This window comes from Chroicocephalus ridibundus, chromosome 1, assembly GCF_963924245.1.
Source record: "Chroicocephalus ridibundus chromosome 1, bChrRid1.1, whole genome shotgun sequence".
Classification (NCBI taxonomy): domain Eukaryota; kingdom Metazoa; phylum Chordata; class Aves; order Charadriiformes; family Laridae; genus Chroicocephalus; species Chroicocephalus ridibundus.
In genome coordinates, this window is record NC_086284.1 from 218,551,087 (window position 1) to 218,564,624 (window position 13,538).

The following is a 13,538-nucleotide window of genomic DNA, read 5'->3' on the forward strand; positions in this document are numbered from 1 at the left end:
TGAGAAATGCTGAGCGTCTTTGTAAGATTGCAACCCGTTCACTGGAAAAAAAAAAATCTCAGCACTCCTTTTATATCCTAGAGAGACTGCCAGCTCCCTCGATGTGATGTACTACCTGCCGCTGTAATTACAAGTAGTTAATTAGCATGCTGTAAAAAGGTTGACACCGTAGGCCTCTGCAGATTCATTTGTCCTGAGTATTTGTGCCCCAGTGGAGTGTGCTGACGGGGAACAGAGCGAGCGTATGAAAAAAACCCGAGTGCGTAATAGGTTGCCGAGGGATTATGCATCATCTGTCCTTACCAGTAAGAGGCAAGGCCCATAACTCAAATGAGTGTGAAGCTATGATGAGTTGTAAAGGTCTTACCCTTCGCATATGGGTATAAATATGTCTTTCCACTCCACCACATTTTGGTGTTTTGACTTTAGCAGTGTTTTCATTTCGCGCTGTTAATAACCGAGTGGAAAAACAACTGTGAGGAGAGAAAAAGCAAACTGCTAATCTGATTCATTTTCTGTGAGTGCCTCATGGCCTACAGCAAAATGGTATAGAGTCACGTTGTCAAATCCTTTCGCAAGGGAGAAATATGGAACGTTTGGAAGAAATTTGCTTATAGGCGTGATTGATGGAAATGCTGTTGGGTGGATGCAACTGAAATATTGGTGAGAAAAATCCCACATTTCTGAAGTATTGTGGTAAAGCCTGTGGTGGTTTTGTTTGAATGTTGAGGTCGTTTAATATTTTCTTTTTCTTTCTCTCCAATTTTACGCTTTCAACATTTGGAATGGAAGAAAGAGTAAACTAAAAAAAGGCATCAAGGGGTAAGAGCATGAATGTATTGACCTGCAGGCACAGCTGATGAAGGAAATATGTTTTCCACGATCAGGGACTGCAGATTAGTCTGATATCTCACTGGGCAACATTGTGTCCGGGTCCCACATTTTTTTTTTGCATTATTTCTCAAATTTGGCTGGTTTTATTTAAGCTTGAGCTGTGGTGGAAACGGCATCGTTGTTCTTCAGGTCACTAACGCTTGTTGGATTCAAGCCCTGCAGTTGTTCTGTTACGTGTGCTCTACAAGTAAAACAGATGATCCTGACTGCATTTATTCAAGAGTGAAAATTAAAGGTTTTGTTTGTGCATCTGCTCACTGACCTGTGGTTTTCAGCAGGACAGTTTCTAATTACATCCATGGCTTCTTTTTCATTGCTAAGACCATAGCTGTGGTCTTCTCCTTGGAAGTAACCTGTGAGGACCTAGTCTTCCCTGGTTTCACCAAAGAAAACACCGTGCCAGCTTCCAGGGATTTTTGAAGTCCTCTGCTGGAGGCTGAACTCTCCCACACATGAAAGTGTGGATTGTTTTTGCCTGAAGGATCCATTTGTTTTCAATGGCTTAAACAATTTATCATTGCCTGTGGTGAGCAGCAGTCCTTTAGGGCAACGTATCTTACAACTGTACTTTAAAGGACTGCTGCTCACCACAGGCAATGATAAATTCCTTAGGTCCCCGTCGGCTGTATTTCATTACTCAGTTTTACCAGCAGAGGTGTTAGTAAGGATATTGAAACGATCTGGTTACAGCATAACAAGAAGAGAGGAGGGGCAAAGTGTAGTGAATTGGAGAGTAGAAATTTAACTTCTTAATCTCTTACTATGCTTCATCGTTTGCAAGTTTGAGAGTGGAGTCAGAACCTCACCTACCACTGACCAGCGCCTTTAACAAGGAACTGTCGCACATATTTAATTGCACTTCTCCCTTCCTGCCAAACACAATCAAATGAAAAATATCTGCCAATTGGGATATTAGGACATCACGTGCAATCGATCTATAAATAAATCTATCAGCCATGAAGATTCTGTGATTCTGTGATATAGCAGCCCAGTGCTTTACTCCCCAACTCACTACTAACATATTTTGCATTTAGCGCACACAGAATCCATTTGTCTCATTACTCCATGGGGTAATACTGGGTGGGGGTTAAGATTCCTATTTCTCATTTATTTTCCATGTAGCTAACTGGGAAATTTTACTAGAGGGAACACACGCCTGCTTTGCCTATAATAGTTGTCAGGGAAGGACTAAAACTAGGTTATCCAAACTCATTTACAGGTCACCTGGCAAAAGCACAAAGGAGAAGTAAGTTCTCAGCTCCTCTGCTCCACCCCCGCCAAATACCTTGGACATCTAGATGGCAGAGACCTCATAAACTCTAATCATCCCACTTATTTTTGATGGTATTCTCATTGAGTAGTTTCACAAGAAACCTTTATTAGATTAAATGTTTCCTATGACTAGAAAAGCCTGGGTACCTGCCTCCACTACACCCTGCCAAGTGGTACGTAAATTATTTCCCCCGTTTTACCTTGTCTTCTGCCCTTTAAGAAAGGGACGGCCGGGGAGGAAGACAATAAAGATTTTTGTGGAACGCCTCGGGATGCTGGATTTTAACGTAGCACATTCACGTAGCTGCAGCTAGACATCCACAGGGGGTTAATTCTAACTATCTAATAGCTATTTTTAGCCTTTATTTGTAGGCGAATGTGTGACTATATTCTCTGAAGCAAAAGCAGAAGTAGTCAGCCTTTTAGAAGTTGGAATAGATGTTGTTGAAGAGTCCAAGCTGCTGTTTGTACTGAGCCTGGATTTACTACGCCTAATAATTTCTTATCCCTGCCACAGTTAACGTCTGATGCGTATTACAGGCAGCTAAAATGAGTTTACGACTAGGGTTAAGCACTTGGCGAGAGCATTCAGTGTTTGATGAGCCTCCTTGGATGCAGTGGACCTCAGAAGAAGGCGCTCAGTACGTCACAGGGTATAACATTCCTTTACCTTGAAGGCAACGGCAAACTTCTCATCACAGTACATCTAGTGAGAAGATAATTACCTGTTTCTTATGGGAGTACCACACTGTTTTGTCTCGTTATTCATGATCCCTTCTTCTTATTGGGTGGATTTATTAAAATGCCACTGAAATACTTTCTTTCTATTCCCCAGAATGCTGTAATCACAGTGTTCTCAAGAGCTAAATGCTCCTTGCAAGAATTACAGGATGAAATTCTTTTGGCCTGCGCCGTGGCTAAGGTCAGGGCGGATAATCTTCGAATTTCCTCCCACATTCCTAAATCGGTTTCTCTTGCCTAGACCAGAACCGTCCTTTCTGTGTGAAGAGAGACATTATGAGATGTCTTAAGCATCGGTCCAGATATATATTACAGTTTTGCATTAAATGGGTAGTTACTGATGTCTCCAAATCAATCAATTTCCTTACTTTTTTTGAAGTAAATTGATAGTATATAGATGGAAATGGAAAGCCTTTATCAGAACAAGCTACAGCATGGTTGTTATCATCGTCGGGGTCTCAGACTACTCAGGCTTTGGCTTTGGCTATGTTTTCTGCAAGAGGTGTAGCAGGTCAGAGGTGCCTTGGCTACTGCTCACTGGTAAATGGCTACTCATGGTCCGTGTTGTCACTTGGGTACTACAGAAACACTTTTTTCCAAGGCAATTCCCATTTTCTTTGACTCCCCAAGAGAGAAGGGCGTCTGCAGCGCTGAACCACGGGTTTGGAAACAAGGAGCTCTGAGTTCTCATCTCGGATCTGAAGCCGATTCACTGCGTGGCATCAACCTCTTTATTGCACCTGTCTGTGCGATTGATTAATTAAATCAATAAACGAAAATTGAGAGAGGCCACAGTTGTGTTTGCTAGCGCTAGAAGTTTTGAGAGAATTGTAATGTGTGAAAAAGCTTTGTGTAACTGGTACGTGCTGGGATTTATTTCTGACTTTTGACCGAGTTGTGCGACTGCAGCATCAGTAATAGTCAGACTGGGTGCATATGCTTTTTTTATTGCTATTTTAAAGCATGAATCATTTCCCTCTCTCAGCTCCAGAGAATCCGGTCCTGCTAGCAGGCGATTTCTAATCTCAGCCGGTGCGTCCGCTGCTGAAGCTCTGCCCGTTCGGACCCCTGTTCCCCACGCTCGCCTCGCTGAAGAAGCCAAAGCCGAGCGTCCCCATCCAAGAGGAGCTGAAAATGGAGTGGACAGATCGAAAGGTTTGAACCGTATTCCAAAGTAACAGTTTTGCTCAGGCTGTGTGTGTAACTGGAATTACAGGAGCTTTATCTGGGTGACGGGGCAGCTTCTTCGTGCTTCTGCTAAGGACGCTCTGGTAAGCAGCGATGTTACGATGTGGTAGAATCATCACGGTGCGAACGCAACGTGATCCAGCCGCTTTCTCTCAGTGAACTTTTGGGGAAATTAAAAATAGTGACTGCTGAGGCTTAAAGTTACTCTTCCGCATGGATGAGGCAGAGCAGTCACTAGACTTCCTGAAGATATTACTCTTTCCCACCCTGCAAAACACTGGGTTTTCATCCGGAGATGCGCTTTGCGGTAAATTTTGACTTTTCATTGAAATAAACACCCTCTTAGTGCTTCTTCACTTATTTATATAATTTCTGCAGAGACCGAACTCCCTAGTGACAATCTTCAGAGAAAATACAGCAAGTCCAAGACTGGTTCTTCCCACGTGTCTCAGCTCGTCACCTGGCCGGGCTCCCACTCCAAACCTGTCCTGCCTCCAATCCCGTCCGGGCGGAAGAGGACCAACCCTTGATGGCCACTACTAGCCAAGTCTTCGTCATGATTGCGCTGAACCTTGCTGTCGAACAGGAACACTGATTTTGATATATTTCTCTTCAACAAAGCAAAGTCTATCAAATATTATTTCTAAATCCATTTCTGATTAACTCCCCCCCCGCCCCCCACAAAGTTATTTATTTGTAACTTTATTAAAAAGTAATTTCTGTATTTCCCAAAGCTCAAAGTTATTTCCCCAGGCACTCTCAGCTGGGAAATGGCGTAGAATTTTTCCTAACAGCCACATGACCATATCTGCCATTAATTTCTCTCTTTCCTCCCCCTCTAATATTATAGATTTAATTGATGTGTGGAAGCATCGGGGCCTCTGATAATATTGCCTGTATTGTAGTACCCGTGAATTATTTTGAAGAGGGATTTTGTGAAACCTTCAGAGTTAAGTTGGGAGTGAAAACTAGTTCCAAGGTTTTTTTTTAATAAAATGTGTTTCTTTGAAGGGATGAGACGTAATTCTTTGATTTCCAAGTGAATTTGAACAACCTAGTAAGGAGTCATCAGGAAAAAAATAGTACAATTATTAAGAACTTGCTGAAGCTGTAATTAGTATGTGAAGATTTGTTTTTCTGTATGTGGAGCAGAGCTCTGACAAGTAAATAAAACTCTTGAGTTAATGTTTGTCCTGATTAATTATCATTAACAGAGAGCGTGGCCCTTTTGCCTGAGCAGCTTCCACCCAGGAGGGGCATTTGCTGTTCGTTATTACAGCGTGGGTCCTCAGAGGTCTTTGCGTGCACAGAAGATATCCCGCCTTGCCGCAGCGTGGAGTCATATCCGCGGAAGAGCTCTGGTTTCCTTCACCATGAACGTTCACGATGTGGCCAAGGTTTTTCCTTGTTTAAATAGGATGAACTGAACGAAGCAACGCAGCTCCTGGTAAGTGATGGAGAGATTCAGATAGCCTGACCTTAAATTCCAGTGAAGCCTGTAAAACAACTCAGCTTTCTATTAAGTCGTTTCCTTTCCGTAGAGCAGCTGGTTGGATCCTCAAGCTGAAGAGCAACAGCTCTCCCGAGGCACCAGGTTTTTATCATTGATTTTGGCAGAACAAAAAGCAAGGCTGCTCCGTGGCCTGGGTTCAGAGGAAGTTCAGAGCCAGAGCTGCAGTTTCAGCCTTAGAGGGGTTTTTTTGCCAAAGCAGTTCAGCGAAGCAGGTTCCTGTTGGCCCCTGAATGACTACCTCACCTCCACAGTTTCTTCAGCAAATCCCACAGGGCTCCTCACGGCCGCTTTTCCTCTCTCAGTACCTTTGCAGAAGCTGGGCTGGCTGTGGGGCTGGTTGACATGGATGCTGGTCACTGGATCAGTTTTTGCTGGTTTACAGGTGATAGGAGTTTTGCCAGTGTCGTGGTTAACGGCTACGTACCAGGGCCTGGGGTGATCACACCCCTTGCTGAATTGTGGCCGAGAAGGCCAACGGTCTCCTGGGGCGCATTAAAAAGAGCGTGGCCAGCAGGTGGAGGGAGGTCATCCTGCCCCTCTGCTTTGCCCTGGGGAGGCCACAGCTGGAGTCCCATGTCCAGTTCTGGGCTCCCCAGTTCAAGAAGGACAGGGAACTGCTGGAGAGAGTCCAGTGGAGGCTACAAAGATGATGAGGGGACTGGAGCATCTCTGTGCTGAAGAAAGGCTGAGAGCCCTGGGGCTGTTTAGCCTGGAGAAGAGCAGACTGAGAGGGGACCTCATCAGTGCTCATCAATAGCTAAAGGGTGGGTGTCCAGAGGATGGGGCCAGACTCTTCTCCATGGTGCCCAGCGACAGGACAAGGGGCAATGGGCACAAACTGGAACACGGGAAATTCCATCTGAACATGAGGAGGAACTTCTTTGCTGTGAGGGTGGCAGAGCCCTGGCACAGGCTGCCCAGAGAGGTGGTGGAGTCTCCGTCTCTGGAGACATTCCAAACCCGCCTGAACGCGTTCCTGTGCCACCTGCTCTGGGTGACCCTGCTCTGGCAGGGGGTGGGACTGGGTGATCTCCAGAGGTCCCTTCCAGCCCCCACCATTCTGTGATCCTGTGATTAAATTGGGAAAGCGGTACAGTCGGTGCAGATAAATCAGCTTTCTCCTGGACACTCATGCAGGCACCCACGTACCCAGACTGTCTGGAAAATAAGGGCAGTGGGTGCTGGGTGACACTCGAGTCACGCAGTGTCTCTTCCCTTTCGCTTCCATTCCTGACCAGTTCTCCGACCTGAGACCATTTCAGCCCCAGCTCTCCGCTTTTCCCTTGGAGCTGTTACTCCCTTCTGTGTAAAAGAGAACAAAACGTGACAAGTTATCCCTTAATTGTGCTTGAATTTCACAGAATCATAGACTGGTTCGGGTTGGACGGGATCTTAAAGATCGTCTGGTTCCAACCCGCTGCCACGGGCAGGGACACCTCCCACTAGAGCAGGGACACCTTCCACTAGAATTCCCTCTGCTTGAGGTCTGGAATCCTGCAAAAGCGAGTGAGCAGAGCGATTCTAACTCACTCATTTACAGGAACGGTCTTAAACGTTAAGCTCTCCAGTGCAGGAATTGTATCTGCATGTTGATTCTATAGAGGTTCTATAGATTCTATAGGTAGATTCTATCTACCCTGCCTGTATGCGGGGTATTAATACGTCACTCTCATTTCCCAGTTGTAAAAGGAATCCTTTGTTCCTCTGCGATTGGGGTATTGGTTGGTTCCTTGCCTTTGTATGGGACAGGAATGTTTGAGGACAACCTCCTATTTTGCAATCAGTTCTTGCGCCCTGAGCTTTCAAATGCTTCCAAACGTGGCCCGTTCAGTGGGGTTACGCGGGCGGTCCAGGGGATGAGGACCTTGCGTGGAGGCAGGATTTTAAAAATGCCAAGGAGAAGGTGAATTTGCTGAAGTCGGTTCTGCAAAATATTCAGTTTCTTCCCTCCCCCTCAGCTTTTACCGCCGCGTTCTCTCGCCTGCTCCCTTCCCGCTCCCCAGGACACGGACGGCGTCGATGACCCCACGTTCCCCCAAACAACCGCCTGATGCTGACCCGTCCCCCGAAGCGTGGAACATCTGGCCGAGTTGGGAGGCAGAAGCGCCGTTGCATATGTAATATGTAATATTTACATTTCCTTTAGCAGATTGTGAAGCTTTGCCGTTCGTGGTTTTTAGTTTCGAGCGTTTATTTTTGGCTGAAAGTACAGAAGTTGTGACTCGGTGCCCATATATTTATAGACTGGCAGATAAAAGCGGGGCCGTTTCAGGGAACTCTGTTTTTATTGGCAGGAAGCGTGTTTGGATTACAGCAGAGTAACACCTTGAGTTAGTCACAGTCAAACAACTCTCTGAGTCTTGAATTTTACAGAGGGGAGTGTAACAAGCTGTTTAATTTCCCTTTTTTTTAATTAAACATTCGGCATTCAATAAAACCGGTGACTGCGGTGGCTGCCTTGTGAATGCAAATGGCTTTGCCGGCCGGAGGATGTAGCGGCACGCTCATCGCACGTGCTGCGTCGGAGCCCTGTGTCACGCGTCGGTAAACCAAGGCAGAGAAAATTCCGCTGATTTGTGTTATCTCATCAGGTTGGGTTTGTGTTATCTCAGCAGGTTGGGTTTTTCTACAGGAACTGGGTGAGAACGCCGGAGTGTTGCCTCTCTGCTCGGGTGCCGGGTCTTTGAGGTGAAGCAGAGAAGACCGTGCTTATGCACAAGTGTTTTGGGAAGTCACGGGCGTCCTGATTCCTCCCCCAGGGCAGTAGCAACGCGGCGGGAGCTAAAACACAGATGCAGGAGCAGGAGCTGCTGAATTAAGGAATGACGGGTTTGTTAGACGTAAGGGGATGGTGTTTCAATACAGGCCTGGGTCTGAAGGAGGGGATATGAAGCTCGCCAGCTAAAAGTTTGATGCGCAGCTCAGTGAGGACTTCCAGGGGCTGCAGAACAGGTCCAGAAAGAGCTGCTCCTGCAAATCTGCTGAGCTTTTGGAGTTCCGGAGGCCAAGATGCTCCACGGACCACCACAGAGTGTGTAGGCAGCCAGGGCAGCCTGCTGCGGGCTTGGTAGAAGATGAGAGCAGGAGCCACGTGGCAGCTCGGATTCTCCAGCACCCACTCCCCAGATTAGGAGCTGTATCTGTGAAAAAATGGGTGCAAAATGGTTTGGTTTGGTACTCTGACCTTCATCTCCCGGCCTCCCTCCTCCATTAAACCCACTCGTATGGACCCGAGAAACCCTTGAAGATAGAAACCAGTGGTAGAGGCTCGACTGGGGGGTGAGGCCACTGCGAATCCAGCAGCTACACCTTTTTATTTTAAATTTTTTAAGCGTGTTCTGGAAACAGATGGAGCATAGATGCCAGTATTGACCAAAGGGCTGTTTATTTCTCTGCAGAGCACGCACAGCCATTTCTAAAAATACCTTCCTGAAGCGCCATGTCATGTCCCAGCAGCGGCTGCCCCGCTACCTCCGCCTGCTCCCTCGGGAGCTTGTCTAATTGAATATGCTGCATAATATGCTGCTAATTTGGCAGCTGTCAAAATGAATTATAATTTTTTTTCTAACAGGCGAGGAGAGTTGGTGTGATTACACCAACTGCCCGTGTTTCTCTCTGCATCCCCAGCTCCAGGGAGGTGAAGGGTTTGAAGGAGACCCATGAGCCCTTTCCCTGGTCTCACCCTGCACTTCCATGGTATTGCATCAACAACTCCAGCCTTGCAAACCGCTTTGCCGATGACACAGAGCTGGGGGGGTGGCTGACACACCGGAAGGCTGTGCTGCCATACAGCGAGACCTGGACAGACTGGAGAGTTGGGCAGAGAGGAACCTAATGAAATTCAACAAGAGCAAGTGTAGGGTGCTGCACCCGGGGACGAATAACCCCCTGCACCAGGACAGGTTGGGGGTGACCTGCTGGAGAGCAGCTCTGTGGAAAGAGACCTGGGAGTTCTGGGGGACAACAGGATGACCATGAGCCAGCCATGTGCCCTCGTGGCCAAGGCAGCCAATGGCATCCTGGGGGGCATTGAGAAGAGTGTGGCCAGCAGGTGGAGGGAGGTCATCCTCCCCCTCTGCTCTGCCCTGGGGAGGCCACACCTGGAGTGCTGTGTCCAGTTCTGGGCTCCCCGGTTCCAGAAGGACAGGGAACTGCTGGAGAGGGGACAGGAAAGGGCTATCAAGATGGTGAGGGGACTGGAACACCTCTCTGATGAAGAAAGGCTGAGGGATTTGGGTCTCTTCAGTCTGGAAAAAAGACGGCTGAGGCGGGATCTTATCAACACTTATAAATCCTTAAAGGGTGGGTGTCAGGAGGATGGGGCCAGGCTCTTTTCAGTGGTGCCCAGTGACAGCACAAGAGGTAATGGGCACAAACTTGAGCATAGGAAGGTCCACCTAAACATGAGGAGGAACTTCTTTGCTGTGAGGGTGGCAGAGCCCTGGCACAGGCTGCCCAGGGAGGTGGTGGAGTCTCCGTCTCTGGAGACATTCCAAACCCGCCTGGACGCGTTCCTGTGCCACCTGCTCTGGGTGACCCTGCTCTGGCAGGGGGTTGGACTAGATGATCTCCAGAGATCCCTTCCAACCCTGTGATTCTGTGACTGGGCTTCCTGTACAGTTACTAGTTTCCGACCCTGGCTGCGTTTGCCAGCCCTACTGGAGTCACGTACCTTCTCCCCATGGTCTGTGGGGTTGGGCCTCAACCAAGAGCCCTCGGTACAGTCAGCCCTGCAGCCCCTGCGGTGCTCGGTACTGCAGACCCTGCGTAGGCTCTGCACTAAATCTTGCTTCTTGGACATACCCTTTCTGTAACCCTCGTGAAATATTTTAAGCCTCTGAGATATTTTTTTGTCTGTAAGGCGGAGGGAGAGGAACCCTCATAGCTGAGGCTGAATTTCATTTTTCTGCAGGGAGGAGGAGGAGGAGAAGGAGGCGGCGGCTCCTACATTTTTATCATTCGTGCTTTTCTCCGCTCATACCTCAGAGCAAGTAGAAGCATGAAGGTGTAAATCAACGTCTATCACAGAAGCATGAAGGCTCCACAGTGAAAAATCCCCTACGCTGAGGGTCTTTCCCGGAGAATAAATCTTCTCTGGAGACCCACATCTCCATTCCCCAGTGCTTTCCTGGCTGGTACCAGCACAGAGGCTCACAGCAGGTAGCCTCTGCCCAGAGCAGAGATGAGGTGGCATCATAAATCCTCCAACGGGAAAAGGAGGGTTTCCCATATGTTGGAGACTGTGTGGGGTTCAAAAGGAATCATAGAATTGTAGGATCATAGAATCCCAGGTTGGAAGGGACCTCAAGGATCATCTGGTCCAACCTTTCTTCACAAAAGCACGGTCTAGACCAGCTGGCCCAGCAGGATTTTAAAAGTGTCCAATGATGGGGAATCCACCACGTCCCTGGGGAGATTATCCCAGTGGCTGATTGTTCTCAGAGTGAAAAATTTTCCTCTTGTGTCCAGTTGGAACACAGAGTCCAGAGTGGCATTCCTTGCACTAATCCCGTGCTTTGGGGCTTCCATCAGTCAACTGTGAGGACTATGAAGGACCATGTTCCTCTCCTCCCCTCATCTCACTTGATGTTTCGTTGACTGTGAGCTTTGCAGAGCATTTCTCCAAGGCAGGGCATGATGCAGCACTCCCCAGCCCGGGTCTGCCTTTTGTGTGGTTGCACCCAGCTGGTAGGACCTCAGGCCACCTGAAACACAGGTAGCATGTGGCTGCACACCTTATGACTGACCATCTCAACAAGCCACGGTGTCTTCCAGGCTCTCGGAATGGGAATCATAGAATCACAGAATGGTTTGGGTTGGAAGGGACCTTAAAGACCATCTAGTTCATACCCCCCTGCCCTGGGCAGGGACACCTCCCACCAGACCAGGTTGCTCCAAGCCCCGTCCAACCTGGCCTTGAACACCTTCAGGGATGGGGCAGCCACAGCTTCTCTGGGCAACCTGGGCCAGTGTCTTACCAACAGACCTACCAACAAGCCAGCAGCCTTGGCTGATGGAGGGGGTTGGGGTATTTCTTCCTCTTCTCAAGGGTGGAAACAGCTGCCAGCACAGCAGGAATGATGCTCCAGGGACTGCATCCTCCCCTCCTGTCCTGATGGAGGAGACCTCTGCTTGTATTAGGTCCCTTTGCGATGCCCACCTTCTCAGCAGAGTGTCACCAGGTGTCACCACTGTGTCATGCTTTGGGCAGTATCTGCCTTTTGCCCTCTAAAGAGGAGACCAGGGGTTATTTCCACCCGTGGGATGGCCCAAAGCAGGGTCGACCCCTCGTCTTGGCACGCAGGACCACAGGCATCATCTTCCAGCAGAGATGATCATAGAATCATAGAAAACACCCTTGGGATCATCGAGTCCAACCATCAACTCCACTCTACAAAGTTCTCCCTTACACCACATCCCCCAACACCACATCTAAATGAGTCTTAAACACATCCAGGGATGGTGACTCCACCACCTTCCTGGGCAGCCTATTCCAGTGTCTGACCACGCTTTCTGGGAAGAATTTTTTCCTAATGTCCAGCCTAAACCTCCCCTGTTGCAGCTTGAAGCCATTCCCTCTTGTCCTATCACTAATTACCTGTGAGAAGAGACCAGCACCAACCTCTCTACAGTGTCCTTTCAAGTAGTTGCAGAGAGTGATGAGGTCTCCCGTCAGCCTTCTCTTCCTCAAACTAAACAGTCCCAGCTCCTTCAATCGCTCCTCATAAGATTTATTCTCCAGGCCCTTCACCAGCTTTGTTGCCCCCCTCTGCACTCGCTCCAGCACCTCGAGATCTCTCTCGTGTTGAGGTGCCCAAAACTGGACACAATACTCAAGGTGTGGCCTCCCCAGTGCTGAGTACAGGGGGACAGTCACCTCCTCCTTCTGCTGGTCACACTATTTCTAATACAAGCCAGGATGGCATTGGCCCTCTTGGCCACCTGGGCACACTGCTGGCTCGTGTTCAGCCCCTTGTCAATTAGAACCCCCAGGTCCTTTTCTGCCAGGCAGCTCTCCAGCCACACTGCCCCAAGCCTGTAGCGATGCATGGGGTTGTTGTGGCCCAAGTGCAGGACCCGGCACTTGGCCTTGTTGAAGCACATTCCATTAGCGTTGGCCCATCGGTCCAATCTATCCAAGTCTCTCTGTAGAGCCTCCCTATCCTCATGCAGATCAACACTCCCGCTTACCTCGGTGTCATCTGCAAACTTGCTGATGATACACTCTATGTCCTTATCAAGGTCATCAATAAAGATGTTAAACAGAAATGGTCCCAACACTGAGCCCTGAGGGACACCACTTGTGACCGGCCGCCAGCTGGATTTAACTCCATTGACCACGCTCTTTGGGATGTCACCTGCCTCTTCCCTGGCGTGTCCCCAGCACCTCCTACGTGGGAAACTAAGGATGCTCCTGCTTTGCCTCCTCCATCTCAGGCTGGAAGGGGGTAAATTAACTCTTCACATGCCCTGCGCTGAGGTCCTTTGGTCCGTGCAGGGTCGAGAGCTGCCTAGGGAGAGATGGGGAAGCGAAGGGTGAAAACCGGCTGGTTCTAACTTGTATGGAAGTGGAAAAAATAATAATAAATACTAAAATTTTCCATCAAACTTTGGAGAGCTTTCGAAGGAGGAAGGGTGCCAGCAGAGACCTGTGAGCCTGGGCCGTGCTGGAGGCGAAAAAAAAAGGTTCTGTGTTCTCCGAGCTCTTCCCCTCCCAAATTTGTCCCGTCAATAAATCTCACCTTCTTGCCCTCTCGGGCTCTGAGTGCTGATTTATGATGGTTATAATGAAAGACGCTGAACAGAAACGAACTGTGCGGCTCCTGGTGATTTACAGAGACATCTTTATCCCTCTCCTGCCCCTCTCATTTCATTTAGTGGCGGGAGCGAGTTTTTTTACACCTTGGAAGCGACGAGGATTTCATCGCGG

The 13,538-nt window shown here is 48.5% G+C and overlaps 1 protein-coding gene across 10 annotated transcripts in view; it reads left to right on the forward strand.

Annotated features, from left to right (window-relative positions):
- Positions 1–9,586, forward strand: part of LRGUK (leucine rich repeats and guanylate kinase domain containing) — a 57,034-nt gene extending 47,448 nt beyond the window's left edge. For 3 of the 10 annotated variants that reach the window (XM_063323711.1, XM_063323713.1, XM_063323717.1), the window contains one exon: positions 793–850. In XM_063323711.1, the coding sequence (XP_063179781.1) occupies positions 793–826 (34 nt within the window). In that variant the 3' untranslated portion in view covers positions 827–850. Of the gene's footprint in view, positions 1–792; positions 851–3,892; positions 4,063–4,473; positions 6,304–7,566 lie in introns of those variants that run through there. The other 7 variants (XM_063323712.1, XM_063323716.1, XM_063323714.1 and 4 more) reach the window with 5 other exon arrangements.
- The last annotated feature ends 3,952 nt before the right edge of the window (positions 9,587–13,538 follow it).